Source organism: Onychostoma macrolepis, chromosome 20 (genome assembly GCF_012432095.1).
Source record: "Onychostoma macrolepis isolate SWU-2019 chromosome 20, ASM1243209v1, whole genome shotgun sequence".
Taxonomy (NCBI): domain Eukaryota; kingdom Metazoa; phylum Chordata; class Actinopteri; order Cypriniformes; family Cyprinidae; genus Onychostoma; species Onychostoma macrolepis.
The window spans coordinates 1364261-1383750 of NC_081174.1; the positions used below are offsets into that span (position 1 = coordinate 1364261).

A 19490-nucleotide genomic window follows, 5' to 3' on the forward strand; every position below is an offset into this window, starting at 1 on the left:
AGAAAAAAAAAAAAAAACCAAAAAAACGCAGAAGCAGAGCGCGGGCAGAGTTAATGTAGCCTACTGCAAGCGGACGGTGATCATGGATTCCTTCATGAGTGATTTGGGGGAAAAAAAGCTGAAACAAAACTGAAGAGACGCACCTGTTATTGAACACGCACGCAGTAAAGTGTAACGCACTTCTTGTTCTGCACATTTTTTGCTAAAAAATAATTGCTCTGAGTCTTTATTACAACCAACAAAAAGTATCGTTATTGTTGCGGAAACGTAACAGTCGAAGTTGACTCGAGATGAAAAAAAAAAAAAAAACTGTTGCATTAGTCATCCGTCACTGACCGTGACAGCATGTAGACTTTTAAAGCAATAATCAGTGGATTAAGAAGGCTCTTTCAGTCGGCAATAGAAAGGAACGAACAGCCTAACATGGATGGAAATTTATTGGCTAGGAGGATTGTATGCATCGCAGTCAGGGAGAAGGCTACTAACAGTAGTAAAGGAATTATTATATTTTTTTTCTCGCAACTTGTTATTGACTTAATAGCAGTTTGCTGTGCAATACGTGCCGATCGGGTGCAGTCGGGTCTGTGTCTTCTGAAGGAGTGGATGCTGAGCTGCCCTATCCTTCATATTGATATTAATTATATTATTTCTTGTTTGACTATTAATCAAGTTATGGCAAGAGTGAAATGTGTAACCTTATGTGCGCTTATGAGATATTAAAGAATCCTGCTTTATGCTGTACTTCTACTCTCTAAGATGATGACTTCATAGTGTGTGTGTAACGAAGGCAAGGCGGCCTTGAAGTTCTGATAAGTGCTCTGTGTGTATGTGTGTGTGCTGGTAGCTCTCTCTCTGTGTGTTAGAAGACTGTCTCTGTCAGCTGACCAAAAATAGGTGTCCGGAAGACACCTATCTTGTATGATCCCTGATCGCTGTCATCTGCCCAATCTGATGGAGATATGTTTGAAGCGTTTACGTCCATATGTGGAGATTGTCTAAGTTTATCTAGGTTTTAGAACCTATCAGAATTTTGATGACTTATGCATTGACGCAATTAGCAACCTCTGTTAGGGTATAATTGCTGGTGTTTTTGAATTGTACGCAGAGCGGCCTACGAACTCGATTGTGAGTCGTGAAGCTGACTTCTGCTGATGAAACTGCAAACTATCTTCAGTAAATTTTCTTCATTTTTGATCGAATCTCTTGACTTCTGGTCTTTATTCAACACACCTGGTCCGAGGGTCTTTACTGTAAATTCCCTTACACTTCCCAGCCGGGTTCGGGTCCAACTTTAGAATAAAACACGGGTCCGGGTCGGTTTGGTGCAGCACGAATTTTTGGACCCGTGAAGACCTCTAATCTTTGTGACACTAACTCAGAACACACTAGTTTATTAATAAGTAATTCAAATATCTCCTTACTATTTCTTGCCGAACCATTCATGGTAATTAAGTTGGCTTGAGAAAGCCAACTTCCTGAAATGATACTTAAACTTACAATTATTATCAAACTCCAACTATCAAAATTCAAACTTAAACTCCCAGAATCCCTTGAGACTCGATCAAGCTTCCCTTCTATGTACTATTTCTTACCTATTCAAACTCATCTATGTAATATTTCTTATCTATCTATCTATCTATATAGTAACACTCTAACAACTAGCCAAACCAACCTAGCAACCACCCCAAGTACCTAGCAATTGCATAGCAATACCCTAGCAACAACCCTGGGCACCTAGAAACTGCATAGTAACACCCTAACAACTGCATAGCAACACCCCAACAACCATTCTGGGTATTCTAGCAACCAAAGAGCAACACCCTAGCAACCACCCCGAGCACCCTAGCAACCGCATAGCAACACCCTAGCAACCGACCCAGGTGAGTAAGCAACTGCATAGCAACACCTTAGCAGCTACCCAGAGAACCCTAGCAACCACATAACAACACCTTAGCAACCACCCCAGTTAGCCTAGCAAGTACCCTAGCAACCACCTAGAATACCCTAGCAACCACTCTGAGGTCCTATCTCTGACAGACTGTATTGCCTTCAAAAGATTCAAACTTTAAGCTTTTAAAACTACTTTAAACTTCAAACTATTTCAGATTGAAAACCATCAAACATAAAACTTTCTGGTCCGGCCATCACAAGACAACTTAAAGTTTGTCTTGACAAACTTTTTTATCTAGTTACTTTTGTTGGGGCTTTGCGGCAAGCTTTAGCTGCGGATAAAATTTCATGCATAAAATTTCATGCATTTTAGCGCGGATCACTTCCTGCTGCTGCTGGCGGGACAATAAAAACTGTGCGAGCCGGTCTTGACAGTCACGGTGGCACAGTCTCATGTTGTTTCCACCAACGCGACAATTTGTTTTTTCATCACCATAATTGATGGATGCCTCAAATATAAAAATCCAATGCCTGGCCCGTGTCTGAGCTATGATGCGAAAATTGGCCCGAAGCCCGGCCGTAAGTTGGGGCCCGTCAGGCTCGGGATAAAATGCTGGGCTCTATCAAAATTCATTCTGTAAAACTATTTTGACAATGCATTACAATGGAAATGGTACTTTAAATCCTTTTAGCAGCTCCTATTTCATAATCAAACTTTTACTAATCTTGACAAAACACATCGTCAGAAAGGTTTCTCAAAGAGTCTCAAGGTTTCATAATTGGTGAAGTAATATTGTGACCGTAATGTATAAATTTGTAACAGGAAAATCTCTTTAAAAAATCCAGTGGAGTTTGAATGTCACCATTTTTTGGTATATTTGTGATATCAACATCAAATGTGAAACATAACTTTTTTAGCAAATTTAGATTCCAAAATATTTTGTAATATATATATATTTTTATGTAAATCTTTTTTCTAGTACAGCACATTTTATTTACAGTAAACTTAAACCTCTAACTTTTTTACACCTGCAATTTTTTAAATACTTTACAAAATAATCAGCAGATTGTCTTCTTTAAAAAGAGACCGACCTTAGGTCTGTATTTCAAAGCATTCATGAATTACAACCATTGCCGTTTCATTCTCCTATCCACAGACAGTATTAAACCTTTTCTTTATAAATACTAAATTTAAAGTTTACACTTTTTAATAAGCTTCAAAAAAGTTGGTCTGTCAATGGCACTGACATTATACAAAATAAAGCTTACTTACATCATGTGAGAAAAAGCTTATCTTACCTATATTTTCTTTTGCTGTGGCTCACTGTGTTGTTGTCGTTTTGGAAGTGAATAGTGTTCGTGACAAGGGAGGTGTGAGAAATTGGAAATAGATGTCATGAAAATGTATCAGGGTTGGCGGAAATGGATTTCGGTTCTGTTTTCTAAAACATTCTGCAAATTGTTCTACTGTTTGTTGCGGTTTTCGTTCCTGGAGTCTCATGTCTTAATGATATCGCAATTATGGACAAATAGTGATGACAAGCCTGGTTCCTAAATCATGTCGCGAGACCTTGGTGTTCCATTTCACGCCGTCTAGCTGCTTAGCAGGAACACATCTTGTGTGTACCTTCCCCAAGGCAGAAAATTATACACAAGGATGATCCAATACCAAACACAAACAAGCACAACAATATATGGGTGAACCTCATGAAAACATGTCCCAGTCATATTAAAAAATGGAATTGTATTTTGCACTACAACAATTAAGCAATTGTTTTTTTTTTTTTTTCGGTACACGTGCATACTGAACTGAAAGTCCCGTAACAAACATTTTCGGCATGTGTGTACCGTTAAAACCCCTATAATAAAGAAGTAAGTTATGGGGGGAAAAGTGCTTAATTGTCAAGAAAATGCAAAACAAAAAAAATCTTTTTTTTTCCTTTCGAATTTGGGATGAAAAATAACCTGGACACGTTCTTAACGAGATTTACACACATGGAAACAAAAAACAATTGCTTTATATATGAAAGTCCTTTCAGAAGGGTCAGCACTCTCCCTCTGGACCGCCTGCATTTAAAAGATAAGCCCGGCTTATTTGAGGACAGTAAAATCTCGAGTCTGGACAGAGTGGACAGATGGGTTGAGAAAGGCGTAAATGAGGAACGCTAGAGAACTCACACTTTATGCTTCGCTACGTTTCTTCTGAGAGAAATGTCAAGCCGCACATAATGAAAGCCACCAGTCTGTTCAGGAACGGGCCTCACGAATCACATTTTAGTGCGTATTATGTTCCGAAAAGTAGCGACTCGAAAAGTTGCTAATGCTGCAACCACCTGCGTGTGACTCAGAGCTGAATGTTTCATAATCGCTCACACATCAGTGCATGCATAGAGATAAAGACAGACACACAGGAGAAATCCTCCTGGATGTCTCTGTCTCCGTGTGAGTTGTGGGAAGTTTGTACGGATGTGTTCTGATGTTTAGCATTGATTTGAGTGTAGTGAATGCAGTTGCCATGGCGACGATGACTCACCCCTCCCCACCGACTTTGGTGATCTTGAGTCTGAAATCGACCGAGTTGTGGCTGGGCGGCTTCCACTTCAGAATGTCATCACATCTGCCCGGTTTATATTTCTACAGGGACGCCAAAAACACAGAGACAAATCACTTTATGACATAAAGCAAACAATGCAGGAGAAAAACAATACTCCTTTATTAGCTACAGTAACACATCACCAATTTGTAGGGCGCCCTGAAAACAGTGAGACCCAAAATAGTGACTTCGAGCGTCAGCATTTATACTGTTTCTTGGTGAAATTCTCTCTCTATTCCCAAACCTACTAAGTTGCCTATGTACTGTCTTAACCCTAAAACCCTACTGGATCATCCTTGACCTGATCAAAATGGATGAAAATCCTGTTGCACACAATCCAATACATACTTTAAAGATGCTTTTTTAGAAAATAAATGGCCTTTTAGTGTAATTGTAAAAAAATGATACCCTGCTGTGAAGTCTTTAATGAATTTTAAACTGTGAACATAACTTTATTAGTGTTAGAAAAATTTTAAGAGGAACACTTACTGGATGGACTGAAGCATTTTATGTTTACTTGACAATCCATGCATCATTTTTAGAAACATGATTTTATTTGTTCATCATCTCAATCATCCCAGTGCCATTGTTATGCATTGCATTATATGTTTTCCCCCCACAATAAAAACTACAGAGCATTCATTATAAAGCTAAGCATTTAAATATCATCTTAATAAGACATATTATTTGGAGATAAAGAGTTGATATTTGTACCATAGTGATATTTAAAGCATTTTATCTAAGTATTTACACCGTGTTACACTGTCTTTTTTATTGATTTGCATTACAAGCTATAAGAATTTCTTTCTTTCTTTTTTTTTTTTTTGCCCATATACAGTCATGGCCAAAAATATCAGCACCCTTGCAATTGCAACCTAGAAAATGCAACTCTTCCCTCAGAAAATTGTTGCAGTTGCAAATGTTTTGGTACTCACATGTTTATATTTTTTTTGTTTGCATTGGAACAACACAAAAAAACAGAGAAGAAAAGTCAAATTTGATACAATTCCACACAGAACCAAAAAAATGCACTGGACAAAATTATTGGCACCCTTAACTTAATAAGTGCTAGCACCCCCTTTGGAAAAAAAACAACTGAAATCAATCGCTTCCTGTAACCATGAATGAGTTTCTCTCTACTGGAATTTTGGACCACTCTTCTTTTGCAAACTGCTCCAGGTCATTCAGATTTGAAGAATGCCTTCTCCCAGCTGCTGTTTTGAGATCTCTCCACAGGTGTTCTATGGGATTCAGATCTGGACTCATTGCTGGCCATTTCAGAACTCACCAGCGCTTTGTTTGTAACCATTTCTGAGTGCTTTTTGAAGTGTTTCGGGTCATTGTCCTGCTGGAAGACCCATGACCTCTGGTGGAGACGCAGCTTTCTGACACTGGCCACTACGTTGTGCCCCAAAATTCTTTGGTAATCATCAGATTTCATGATACCGTTCACAGAGTCAAGGCATCCAGTGCCAGAAGCAGCAAAGAAACCCCAAAACATCTTTGAACCTCCACCATGTTTGACTGTAGGGACTGTTCTTTTCTTTGAAGACCTCATTTCTTTTTCTGTAAAGAGTGCCATGATGTCCTTTACCAAAAAGCCATGGGCTGTAACCCTCTTGATGATATTGCGCACAGTGGACACAGGAACATTAAGATCTCTGGAGATGGACTTATAGCCTTGAGATTGTCCATGTTTTTCAACAATTTTTTCTCTCAAATCCACAGACAACTCTTTACACTTCTTTCTTTTCTCCATGCTCAGTGTGACACACAACACAAAGGTTGAGTCAACTTTTCTCCATTTTAACTGGTTGCAAGTGTGATTACTATATTGCCCACACCTGTAACTTGCCACAGGTGTCTAAATACAAATTACAGGAGCATCACATGCTTGAAAAGCAATTATTTCTTACAATTTTGACAAGGTGCCAATCATTTTGTCCAGTCCATTTTTGAGTTCTGTGTGAAATTTTATCAAGTTTGACTTTTCTTCTCAGTTTTTTTGTGTGTTGTTGCAGCGCAAACAAAAACAATAAGCACGTGAACACCAAAACATTTGCAATTGGAACAATTTTCTAAGAGAAGGGTTGCATTTTCTGACAGAATTGCAAGGGTGCCGATATTTTTGGCCATGACTGTATGGATCGGCATCTGCACCAAGTTGCATATTTTTGCTTAGTTTGAGCCTCTGAATAAAACTCAGGTGTTTATTTCTTCCGAGTATCTGCTCCATATTCTCACTAAATCACACTATATGAGCCACGAAAGCCTGATGTATTAAACATGATACTTAACAAAAAAAGAAAAGAAAAAGAAAACTTAAAAAATTTTTGTCTAAAGGTTGTTCCATTAAAATATATATATATAAATTTTGTATGACAGGCTTTACAGGTGTAAGGCATCAGTGGAGTGTTCACCTGCGATTTGTTTAGCATTTTCGTTTAATTTCACTTTGTGTGGAAAGGTCTAAAAGCACAATTCTACTGTAGAAAGTGGTAAAATGAAGATATTTTTATAGAAACCTGAGAGATTTCTGTCCCTCTACTCCTTGAGTCCATCTGAAACAAAATGAGCGTTGGTACCTGATGGCTGAACTATCCCTTTATAATGCAGTCTATATAGGCAGCTCTCTAGGTTTTGGAACCGAGCCATAGAATTGCTGATGGAAATAGTTATGTTATGGTTAGCAATGTAGTCCTGTCTTCAATATTTTTCATTTTCACTGTTCCACTACAAGATTTTGTGTTCATCTTTCTAGATTAAAGTCATTTGGTGTAAACCTTGTGGGCTAGCACAAGTGTACAGTGGTTTAGCGCATCTAGACGAATCAGCAAACATTTGTCCGTGATGTAAATGAGATGTAAAGCAGTTAAAGTATGGAGCTCTGATTACAGTAAAGCAGCAGTTCTGTCATGAGCACATCTTGTTATCTGTCTACTGTGAATGAAACTCCACAACTTACATTAAATAGTCAGTGTAAACGCATATACTATATATAACGCATATACTGTAGTAAGGCAAATGTAAACATAATACATATAATATAATTGGCTCAAAATGTAAATATATGAGAATAATTTTTATAAATCAAACTATATAGCAATTCATTGTGCTCGTCTTTTAAGAAAGGGGCCAAATAATAATTAGACAAATGTCTTTATATTGTGTCACCACTGCTAGCTGTACTCAACAAATTAAGCAGTGCCACCAGTGTAGTTTGACTCTTATGAGCCACTACTTTCATGAACTGCTCAAAATGACTCTATAGTTGTATGTTTGAATCAGTCGAATGTTCAGCAGAGCCCTGCAACAAAAACTGAATTCTATCCAGTTATTAGTAACATACTATACATTTAAAGCACTATATATTTCATTGTCTTACTCTACAAGCTGTTTTGTGAAATAACTGTCCTTCAACTACTCAATAATCCCTTACATTGTCATTATAAACCTCTTTGAGGATACATTTGTTACAGTTGTTATTAAACTTAGATAAATAGCTCTTCCATTCACAAAGACTGCTCATCAGGATGTGTTGGCTTTAATCCAACTTCCAGCACTCATTCGCATTAACAGCTACATTTACATTTAAATTACAGTCATTCATTTAGCAGAAGCTTCTATCCAAAGCTACTTACAAGTGAGGGAGGCTGCAACAAATTTTTTTTAATTTTTAAATCCAGATGTTTGTTCAACTCATCTAAGAATACTTAAAAATAACAACAACAATAATACATTTTGTGTGACCTAAATTATTTAATTTGGCTGGTGTGAAAATTCAGAGAGTGAGGGAATACAATCTGGAATCTGGACTCAGTAAATTAAGCTTATTATAAGAACTGTGTACAAAATCAAATTAAATAAGGAAAAACAAGAAAACAAAATCGTCCTTCACAACACTTATATGTGGCATGTGACTATGAGAACATTCATTATACATTCATGTCAACATTCTGGATGTGATGAATCAAATCTGGAGAAACCAAAGTGTGGGAAGACAAAAATGAGGCAAAGTAACAGAAGCGTTGCCAGGAAACAGGATTTGAGCCAGCAGGACCGCTACATGGTGGGAGGTTGTACCTCTAAAAGGCTCAGTGTAAGATTGGGGATGAAAGTACGGTTGTTACAGGTCAGAGTATCCAAACAACCCTCTCACTTACCACCGTATTGGTCTCTGCAATAATCAAAGCTGTTTACCAGCGGCAACACTAACGATGAGGAGAGGATACAAACACTAGTGCCTACTAACTGTAAGAGCATCATATCAGGAGAACCAGTAACTTCTCACAATAACAGCAACGTGCGGATATTACATTTCTAAATGGCCTGAAAACAACTTCCTTCTGATACTGAAAGCTGAATTGCTGATACAAAATTCAAGACATTATAATATATAATATAGTATGTTCAGCAAATTTTCATTTGAAATGAAAATTTGCTGAAGGCACGTTATAATATATGTCTGAAATTTTGAACATTTCACCCTCAGGCCAGTTCAAACAGCTGATAAAAACATCACAATAATCCACAAGTGATTCATATGGCTCTAGTCCATCAATGTCTTATAAAGAGAAAAGTTGCATGTTTGTAATAAACTAAAGTGACTTCAAACCATTGCTTCCAGTTAAAATATGAGTCCATAATCCATAATAATGCTTGCTCAAGTGAAACTTAGTGTGATGTTTTTATCAGCTGTTTGGACTCTCATTCTGATGGCACCCATTCACTGCAGAGCATCCACTGCTGAGCAAGTGATAGAATTAAATGGCAATTCCTCATCTTGAATGGCCTGAGGGTGAATACATTTTCAACAGATTTTCATTTTTGGGTGAATTATTGAGTTATTATTGAGAGTAAGTGAAGTTTTATTCTGCTGCATACTGTACCTTAAAGGGGTCATCGGATGCCCATTTTGCACAAGTTGATATGAATCTTTAGGGTCTTAATGAAAAGTCTATAACATACTTTGGTTAAAATTTCTCAATGGTAGTGTAAAAAACACCTTTTTAAACCGGTCAAAATCAGCTCTGTTTTTAGCAAGCCATTATAGTCCCTTTATAGTCCCTTTAAATGCTAATGAGCTCTGCTGACCCCGCCCCTCTCTTCCGTGGGGTGACGAGCAGTACTGTTTACTTTAGCTGCGAAACTGGCTAACTAATACATTATTAGGAAATGCGATTTGCAAAGATTAATAAAAAAAAAACCTTATAATCACTTCTTCTGTAGGTGAGGCTGGATCACAAATGATTCGAGTGAACATAGACACATTTAGGCAAATTGGGGATCGGTGCATTCACTTCAAAACGAAAGTAACACTAATCCTCTGCGTCTTCAGCGGCTCAGATGTCGGGAGTAAATGACGACTGCTATATTCATTATTAAGTCCAACAACAAAACACCTCAATCGTGTAATCGGAGACATCTTGTTTTCCCCTGCACCGGAGTCAACACAATGGCGGACAGCTCTCAGCTCACTCAGGGCATGTCTAATGGCACATTTCCACTGCCTGGTACGACTCGGCTCGGCACGGTTCAGAACGGCATGGCTCAGTTCGGCTCGTTTTGCATTTCCACAGCAGTTTAGTACCGCAAAAGCTGATCACAGTTCAATGAAAAAGCTTCATTTGGCAGCGATTACAATGATAACGCAGGTTATGCACGTAACTGTGATTCTGTGACTGGTGAAGGACCGCCAGAAGGCACAGCTGAGCAAAAATGCCTCAGTGGCTTTATTCCTGCTGACAACCTATCAAATTTGTCACCTTGTGACATGCTGACATATCACGCATATATACTCTGTATGTACATCATGATTTCTTCCAAAGTCTTTTCATTGACCATTAGTTCTAAAGTCTCCAGTTTATACACAGGCTAATTTCTGGAGCATTTAAAAGCAGAAATGTGAAGCGTATAAGATATATTGCCATTTTATAAGCGCTCTTACATTAATTATTTTGTTAAAAGTTATGTTTTGAGCTACTAAGCTGTTTATTTAATTTTACAGATTTTTTTTTTTTACAGATTTAAGTTTATTGTTTTGTGTTGTATACTGACTTTGAAATAGTCTTTTAACCAGCATTCTATTTCTTTGGCTCCAAACCACCAGAGGGCACTACTAACTACATTATAGCGTTGATATTTTTTAATTGTTGTCAATTACAGCCAATCAATAGCTGCATCCGAAAACCTAGGCAGCTGACTTGTTGCCTCGCTGCCTTATCCAGCAATGACTTCGCAGGCAGTGTTTGCGCACGAAGGCACCTCACAAAATTGATTTCGGACATGTTTCTGAGGCAGCATAGCGGTTTAATGCTCTACAACAAAACAGAAAGAGCTTTGATTTCTCGCTAGAAATATCATCAAAAGTGCAAAAAGTTGGTCAGAAACACATTTACACAAAAACTGACCACCAAACGCAACTTTCAGATGCAATCTTTATTTTTTAGCTCAATCATCACAGAATGGAACACATAAGATTGTGGGATATTAAAAGGCAGCGAAGGATACATCTATGCTGACTTCAAAAATCTCAGGATGCAGGATGTGAAGCTAACTTTGGATTCGAATGTGCCTTGATGCCTTCCTATCTTGAAATGTGTCCTCCGAAGGCAGCATTTTACAGTTTTCGGATGCAGCTCATGTTTGCGGACACCATATCAATTACTGAGAAATGCCGTAAACTGAATCATACCTGTCGCAAAATTGCCTGTGACTTATCTTATAAAAAACTCTAAAGAAAGATCAATCCAAAACAAATAATTAACGACAACCATATTGAAGATTAGCAGATAGACTGTCTATTCATTAAATAAGCCGTTTCCTCACAAAAGTAGTTTTTTTCAGCATACTAAAGCCTTTCCTCCATTAACATCCTTTCCAAAAACAGACTCTTGTCTCTGCTCCAGTGTACCTCAGCATTGCGTTTGCGTTCTTTCTTTCTTTATTTTTTGTTAACACTGGAGTTTCGCCTTAAAGTGACTCTGTCCACCCTCACCATCAATTTCTGAAGTAACTAGAAGGACTGTGATCATCAGTCACCAAATGAAATCTAAGCACAATGACCATGTTGATGCAACATGATTAATGATTAATGATTCAAGATTCAAATGTTGACAAAACAGCTGGCCCATTTACAATATTGCCTCAACAAGATTGTCAGTAAAGCAGCAGGATGCGGTCGCAATTTCACTCGTAGGTACCCTGGAACCCACTACAGGCAGGATGCATTTCACCAACACATATTGCAATTTTATTGGCAATGGCCAATACAAAAATAAAATAATAAAAAAGAAAGCCATTTACTCTCCTCCTCAGCTCAAATGGAAAAACAAAGTGTTAAGGACCAGGTGAAGCTGCATTATGCGAATGGGGTTTAATCAACATAGACTTCCAACCCGTCACTCTTACTAATGGCCTCTGTGTCTTGATTGACAGGCCTCTAACAGTCAGGCAGAGCTGAAATGGGTGTAAATGTAACATATCCAGTCTGACCACAGGTGTTGCTGTGGCTAAAACTCCTCCAAGACTTAACAGTGTGATATATTGGACAAGTTTGACTGGCAGCTCCTGAGTTATTGTGCGTCAAATACATTGTGCTGTGACAGTGGAGAGAGAAGCTGACATGCTGTTAGTCTAACTGAAAGAGATATACTGGATAGTCTGCAAAAGAACGACACTTGTCATGATTGAGCATAAAACCCAGCTTTGTGACATGAGTTACGGAGGCGTCACACATTGTCAGTCAACAGCTGAGAACGGAAGCATGGGATTCGCCTTCACGCTGCAGGGAAGCGAGAGCTGACAGCACACACCTTGCAAATAGCCCTGAAGCCAAAGGTAATCCAAAGGGGAAACTGTTTGAAATGAGAGTAAAGGGAAACTGGTAATGAAGCTGAATGGGGAGATGTATACAGGGGTCTTTAACTGAGAGTTTGTGGATATGCCATGGCAGACCAGAGTTTCAGTTAGAGCTGCACAATCAGAATCAAAATGAAATTGCAATTAAATCTTTCTGTTTAGTGCGATTATGAAATTCGCTAAAGCTGTTATGCGCAGCTTGTCAGTGAGGTACGGCTCTGTGGGGTTCAATCTTCTGTTTATTCAGCTACGGTTATATGGGATTTCCTGGAACGACGTGCATTACCGTATAATGCATATTTGGAATTTCAACGCAAAAGCGCCCTCTGGCCATCGGATGGAGATTTACTACTGATCACAGAACTGTGCTTCACTGACAAGCCGCACTTGAAAAAAAAATATAGCCTTTGTCGAAACGCAGTACCAGTTTAATTTCAATTAATCGCGCAGCTCTAGCTTCAGTTCCACTTCCCAAAGTACATTTGAGATTCAGAGTATGAGTAACAGCAGGTATTTTAACTAAAAAGTCTAAAATGAGACGTGATGAAATGAAAGTGCTGTTGTTTCACCAGCTGTAAATACACCTTCTAATGCAGCGGTTCCCAACCACTTTCTTGGAGCCATCCCAACAATGCATATTTTGCATGTCTTGACAGGCCCATTTCAGCTCTTGGAATCAGGTTTGTTTGATTAGAGAGATATGTTGGGATGGCTCCAGAAATGTGGTTGTGAACCACAGGGGTAGCCCGGAGAGATACTCTCCTGCATATTTCAGTTCGAAACAGCAGACCTGCATGTTGATTTCAAGTAATCCTGAACACATTGATTGACTCAGATGTGTTGGAGCAGGGTTGGGGCTGGACTCTGTAGGATGGTAGTCTCCAGGAACAGGGTTGGCTACCCCTGCTATAATGCCTCCTGAACTGCTGATCCAAACACCTGACCAGGAGGAGCTGGCACAGCCTAGTCCTGCCTGATACAGATAAGAGGACTAGAAACTTAAAACCCATTGCTTTGCCTGCCATTGGACCCAAAGGCCACAGAACTGGATCCAATTGATCTGCATTAGCTGTGTTTTGGGGAGTGAGGCATTGAAGGGTGTTAACGCTTTCGGACCAAGGATGTCAGAATCTTTTACATTTTAGCCCATCGGTGTGCTTGCATTCCACGTTCAAACATCTCAGATCTTGTCTTGATACAGAATGGGAGAAGGTGATTATTTTGCCTGAATGCAGCTGTTAGTTTCGGTTCTAAGCCTAGCCTTGCTAAGGCAGCTTTTCTTGTACTCTAGAAAAAATTAAAGGGGTCCTATTTTAGTTAGTGCTTAATGTCATTGTTTGAGCATAAAAAAGATCTGCAAGGTTACAAAGCTCACTCCAAAGGAAAATATTCTTTAAAAGAAAATAAACATGACTCTTTATTACACCCTGGTTCCAAAACACTTGAAAAGAATCTGCATGATCCTTTTGTTCGTAGATATTTTCAAGGTCTGAATCAGGCTCAAATGGCAAAATATGGTAAAACTGATGCCTTTTTTTAATATTTATAGCTGAGCAGATGGAACTTACAGTTATGGTAAGGGGCGTGACATTTCGGGAACACGCCCTAAGTGGTTTACCAATCAACACTCTGGGCCAGCTAAACAATTGGAGCATATTTTGTGTTTTGGAAGGAGGGGTTTAATTAAAACAGGATCTAAACAGAATGCTTGAAACAGACTGGGACTCTTCAGACTGAGATGGTGCAGTAATGTAAAATATGCACAAGAAAAAAAAATAAAAATTTTGAAACTATCATAAATAAAAACCTATTCTAGTAGTACTCTATTTAAAGATGTTTATCAATGCAAGCAAGTGTCATTTGGTCAGTATTTGTCTTTTGAATACCTAGGTATTGTGCTGAAAGGTGCTCCACGCATTCTGTTTATCATTATTTACAGGCCTCCAAAATACTCTCCAGCCTTTGTGGAAGAGTTCACAGAACTGTTATCAATGATTTCCTCAGAGTTTGACTGTTTTACTATTGCAGGGGATTTTAATATTCACATAGATAGTGCAGAAATCAAAACTGCAAAAGAAATTATAACTGTTTTAAACACTTTTGACCTGATCAAGCATGTGCATGGACCCACACACAATCGTGGACACACTCTAGATTTACTCATCAGTAGAGGCCTAAAGATTTCATCCATTGTTATTAAGGATGTAGCACTATCTGATCACTTCTGTATTTTCTTTGATATATTGATCTCTATTACCACTGAATCTGGATCTGTCTCTGTCAGAAGGAGATGCATTAACAAGAACACTAGTGCACTATTTATGAAGGCTATATCTTTAACACCAAGCATTTCTGCAGACCCTGTTGATCTTCTCCTGGATTCATTTAACTCAAAAGTTAAGAATGTTATTGATGATATCGCTCCTGAAAAAGTCAGCAAGAAGAATGGCAGACAAAAATCATCTTGGAGAAAATCAACAGCAGTTCAGAGTATGAAAAGACAATGCAGAAAAGCTGAGCGGATGTGGCGGAAGACTAAACTTGAAATTCACTATAGCATCTGTAAAGACAGCCTTCATGCTTTCAATGTGGAACTAGCCACAGCTAGACAGACCTTCTTCTCAAACCTCATAAACAGTAACTTAAACAACACTCGCACTCTTTTTGCTACTGTTGAGAGACTAACAAACCCCCCAACTCAGATTCCCGGTGAAATACTCTCCGACAGCAAATGCAATGAGTTTGCTTCTTTCTTTTCTGAGAAGATCAATAATATCAGAAAGGAGATTGGCACATCCTCAAGTTATGCAGAGGTCACACAGATTCGACCGCAATTTCAAAATTATTTTTTTTTTGAAGCAATTGATAGCAAAATTTTAGTAGAAATAGTACAGCACCTTAAATCGTCAACCTGCTATCTTGACACACTTCCCACATCTTTTTTCAAAAATGTGCTTAACTGTTTAGAAGCAGATCTCTTAGAAGTGATGAACGCCTCACTTCTTACTGGGACTTTTCCAGACTCCCTGAAAACTGCAGTTAAGCCTGCATCCTCATCAAACCTCCTGCATTTTGCCCATTACTTCTATAAATATAGTTTCTTTTCAATTTTGGGAAGAGGGTTAGACAATGATGATCTTTTGGTGGCACTGTCAATGGTAAGCAGACTGTCAAAATTAACATCTAATTCCATGAGTATGTCATCTTCCAGCGGAGTCGGGAAGCGGGTTGGAAATGCAGGTACACAACTGCAGTTTTATTATTTTTATTTCTCAACTGTTTATATGCATATATTTTCAGGTCTGCACTAGGCGCTTTGAAAAAACCTCACTCACCCTGAACAGAGCAGTAATGCTGTCAATAGCTGGAAGCATAGAGCCCAGACAGTAAAGTCACTATCTAACAAGTTGCAGGAATACAGAAATGCACTCACCCCACTGCAGATACTCAGAATGAGGGAGAAGATGAAAGAGGAAGTGATGACGTGCTTACAGAGTCTATATGCGAGGCACATCATCAACACGCCAAAGGTGGCGACTTTGATTTTGGGTTCTCGGCAAGAAGAGCACCAAGTCATTTCCACGGGAGACTACTGCTATTATCAATTATTCACAGTTACTAAATGAATATTATGACAGTTATTAACAGTCATTTGCAAATGTAACGTCCTTACTGATGCTAAACATCATTTGGGAATCAGGGCTGACATAATAAACAGCATGCGCTTCTAAAGATATGAGGGGAAAAAAAGCACTTCATGTGTACTCTGTGTATTTATGGGTCACTATTGTAAGTGCCTCCAGCCATGATTTTGAAGTTATATTTTTAGCCATTTTGCCTTTACTTTGAGAAGATGGTGAGCAAGAAGCGATTGGACAGAAGAGAGGGGAAAGGGATCGGGAAAAGACTTCTTGCCAGGACAAGGGTCACCCGAAGGGGAACGCTGATGGAATGTTGTGCATTAATTAAAAATTCCATTTAACACTATTCGAATATATAAGATGTACAGACATGCTTTAGAACAGAGAGAAAGCTTGTCTGACAATGCGGGCAGTTGGCAGTGGTTTGTGATTGGTGAGATTGGTGAATAAAGGCGGAGCTTAGTGAAGGGTCAAACTGAGGTTATCCACTAGAAGTTTCAAACACTTTCACAGTACAAACAGTCAAGGATGAAGACACACTCAGTGGAAGGTAAATCAAAAGCATTATTTTGAAAGCACTTGAGTTATGCAGAACATCATCAGCCTAGAAAATGTAACTCATATTTGCTGAAAGTGAAAGGCTCTGGAACAATAACGCTTTTATGGGGATTGAGTTACTGCTGCAGCTCAAATGCCTGAAGGTTTAGCATTTGAACACCGTATTGTATTAAAGCACGACAGACCAAGGTCAGCCTGTCGCTGCTGCAGATCTTCTTCTGGGTTGTCAAAACATTTTGAAAGCCAGTTAGTTTGTGTTCCTTAATCAAATCAAGTCATTGAGTCGTAGTTATTCAGTCATGCGGTCTCAAAAGCAGAGCATCATTAGTCCTTGATGGAGTCATACACAATGAACGCAGGGGTGAAAATCAATCAAGAGCGCAACACAAGCCCAAAGCATCACCATGGAAACAAGTGCGACCCTGTTAACATTCCTTCATGCCAGACTAACCTGTTTACCTGGAGCTTTTCACTTCGCTCCTAATGCATGATGATGCTGTATGCTTTGTCTTTTAGCATCCGCATGCTTTCAACCACAGTAAACTCTTACGTCTCATTTATACAAAAGCTCTTCTGCTTCATTTGCATTTGATAATTAGAAGATGGACATGGAGAAATGTGAAGGAGTGTGGGAGACTGTCTAGAATAATCCTACCATCTGTCTCGGTGATGAACATTTCTGAAATCGTGCCCTTTCTATGTTTTCAGCATAAAGTAATTTGCTTGTCTTTATGAAAACGGAAACTCGGCATGACACGACTCAATTGCAGCCAATAAGAGCACAGCTGATGTGTAAATTACAGTTTGCAGAGTCAGATTTTGGATGAATGAGATTTCCTGGCAGGCCATAGGAGTACAAGCCAAGTGCCTCCACAAAATGTCCTGTCGCTCATCACAGCTGGTTAAGACAGAAACTCTGATTTAACATGAAAGAGCTTTTATCACTCGTTGCATTATTGCATTGCACCTGGTTAGGACACGTTTTGACGGTGTCTCCTTCTGGTCCTAACAGCACCAAGCCATGGCATTCACCACAGTGTCAGGTGCAAGCAGACAAGACAGAATGATCCTCCCAAAACAGGACAACTGGTCGCAGTCATGAAAGACATTCAGAGCTATAATAAGGGAACAGGACTGGGGAGTATCTCTCAAAAGTATTGGTGCCAGTGTTTTCTACAATTTACTTATGATGCTTTCAGAAAACGCAGCCAAAGACAGTTTACTGTTTTACCTTTTTGTTAAAAGGTATGGGCACCTCTGATCCAGATACTGCATATATCATACAGTGACAAAACAATTACCAGCGAAATGTGGCACTTCAGCTATTAAGATGTGAGTAAAATAACCAGGAATCATGTTCAAAATACAGTAAGTATGATAAATATGATAAGTCCCAACTTTTTAACACTGGGAATCTTCAGAAGGAGCTGCAGAATGTCCAGGAACAACAAAATGTGCAATTGTTCCTTGTGGGATTAATAAAGTAGTAAACTAAACTAAACTTTGACAGGCTTTACCACATTATTATTTTTTTCCCCCATATTGCTTTTTATTAGTTTTATAACAACAACATTTAACAACAACATACCATGACACAAAACACAAAACAAAGTACATAGAAAAAAAAACAAAAAGGGCAGGCTACATTACAAAAGACATAAGTGCCTAGAATAGTTACAAAGGAGAACGATAAAACACAGAGGAAAAAACAAAAGGGGAGATGAAATCAGCATGGAAACCACTATATCACAAATATACCAAAAAAAAAATTAAGTACTACTGTTATTTAGCTGTTGGAGGAAAGGACCCCAGATCTTAGAAAACTTATTAAGAGACTTTGATTCATTAAACCGTAATTTCTCAAGGTGTATGACAGAGGCCATCTCAGCAAGCCACCTCTGAAAACATGGGGGAGCAGTGGATTTCCACTCCCTCAATATGATTCTCTTGGCCACCACCATGCCCAACATCAGTGCCAACTCTAAATAATAAGGCAAAGATGAAACTGTGTCAGAGTAACCAAAGATGGCCAATTCCACTTCAGGCAGGAAAGCCTGGTTATATGCCACAGAGTACCAAGAAAATATATCTTGCCAATACCTATGAAGTTTAGGGCAGAACCAAAAAGAATGAGATAATGTTCCCTCTGTGCCCTGACATCGATCACAAACTGGAGCACTGCTGGGTATATCTTGTGGAGTTTGACTTTAGAATAGTGCAGCCTGTGTACAATTTTAAACTGAATTAATTGAAGTCTTGCACTGACAGAGCAGCTATGAATTCTCTGCAGGATTTCAGACCAGAGGTCGTCAGATAGGTTGATGCCAGCATCCTTTTCCCAAGCTACCTTAAGATAATCAGAAGAAATGTTTAACTGCGATGAGAAGAGGGAAACAAATTGCGAAACCATATGCCTAGTATCCGGTGCTTGTCGCACTAGTTTATAGAACCGGTGTTCTTCCTGCTGGATCCTGTAATCGGAAAAAGCTTGCTGAACATAATGCCGAGTCTGCAAGTAGCGATAAAAATGAGAGCGAGAAAGACCATATTTACTTAGAAGGTGATCGAAAGAGGCAAAGCGACCATCAGTGTATAGTTCATTAAATGAAAAAAGACCCTTATTATTCCACAATTGAAAGATTCTATCGCTCAGAGCAGGTGTAAAATTGTGATTCTTACAAATGGGAGAATATAGAGAAGACTGTGTGATACCAAGAAATTTCATAATTTGTTTCAATATTCTTAAAGAGGTATGTACTACAAAATTTTTAGAAATGCTCTTTAAAGGAGCGTTTAAACTGGCAAGTAATAAGGCAGGGAGAGAGCTCTTGTTTACAGAATGAGATTCCATGTGAATCCATGTAGGAAAATCTGAATTCTCATTAAAACTGGGCGAATCAATACTCCAGTACATCAAAGCCCTTACGTTTGCGGCCCAATAATAATGT

General features: G+C 38.8%; 1 protein-coding gene across 1 annotated transcript in view; it reads right to left on the bottom strand.

The window, feature by feature from the left end:
• Positions 1 to 19490, bottom strand: part of rngtt (RNA guanylyltransferase and 5'-phosphatase) — a 123861-nt gene that overhangs the window by 17581 nt on the left and 86790 nt on the right. Inside the window, exon 13 of the mRNA XM_058755475.1 lies at positions 4424 to 4524. Coding sequence (XP_058611458.1) covers positions 4424 to 4524 — 101 coding nt within the window. The remainder of the gene's footprint in view (positions 1 to 4423; positions 4525 to 19490) is intronic.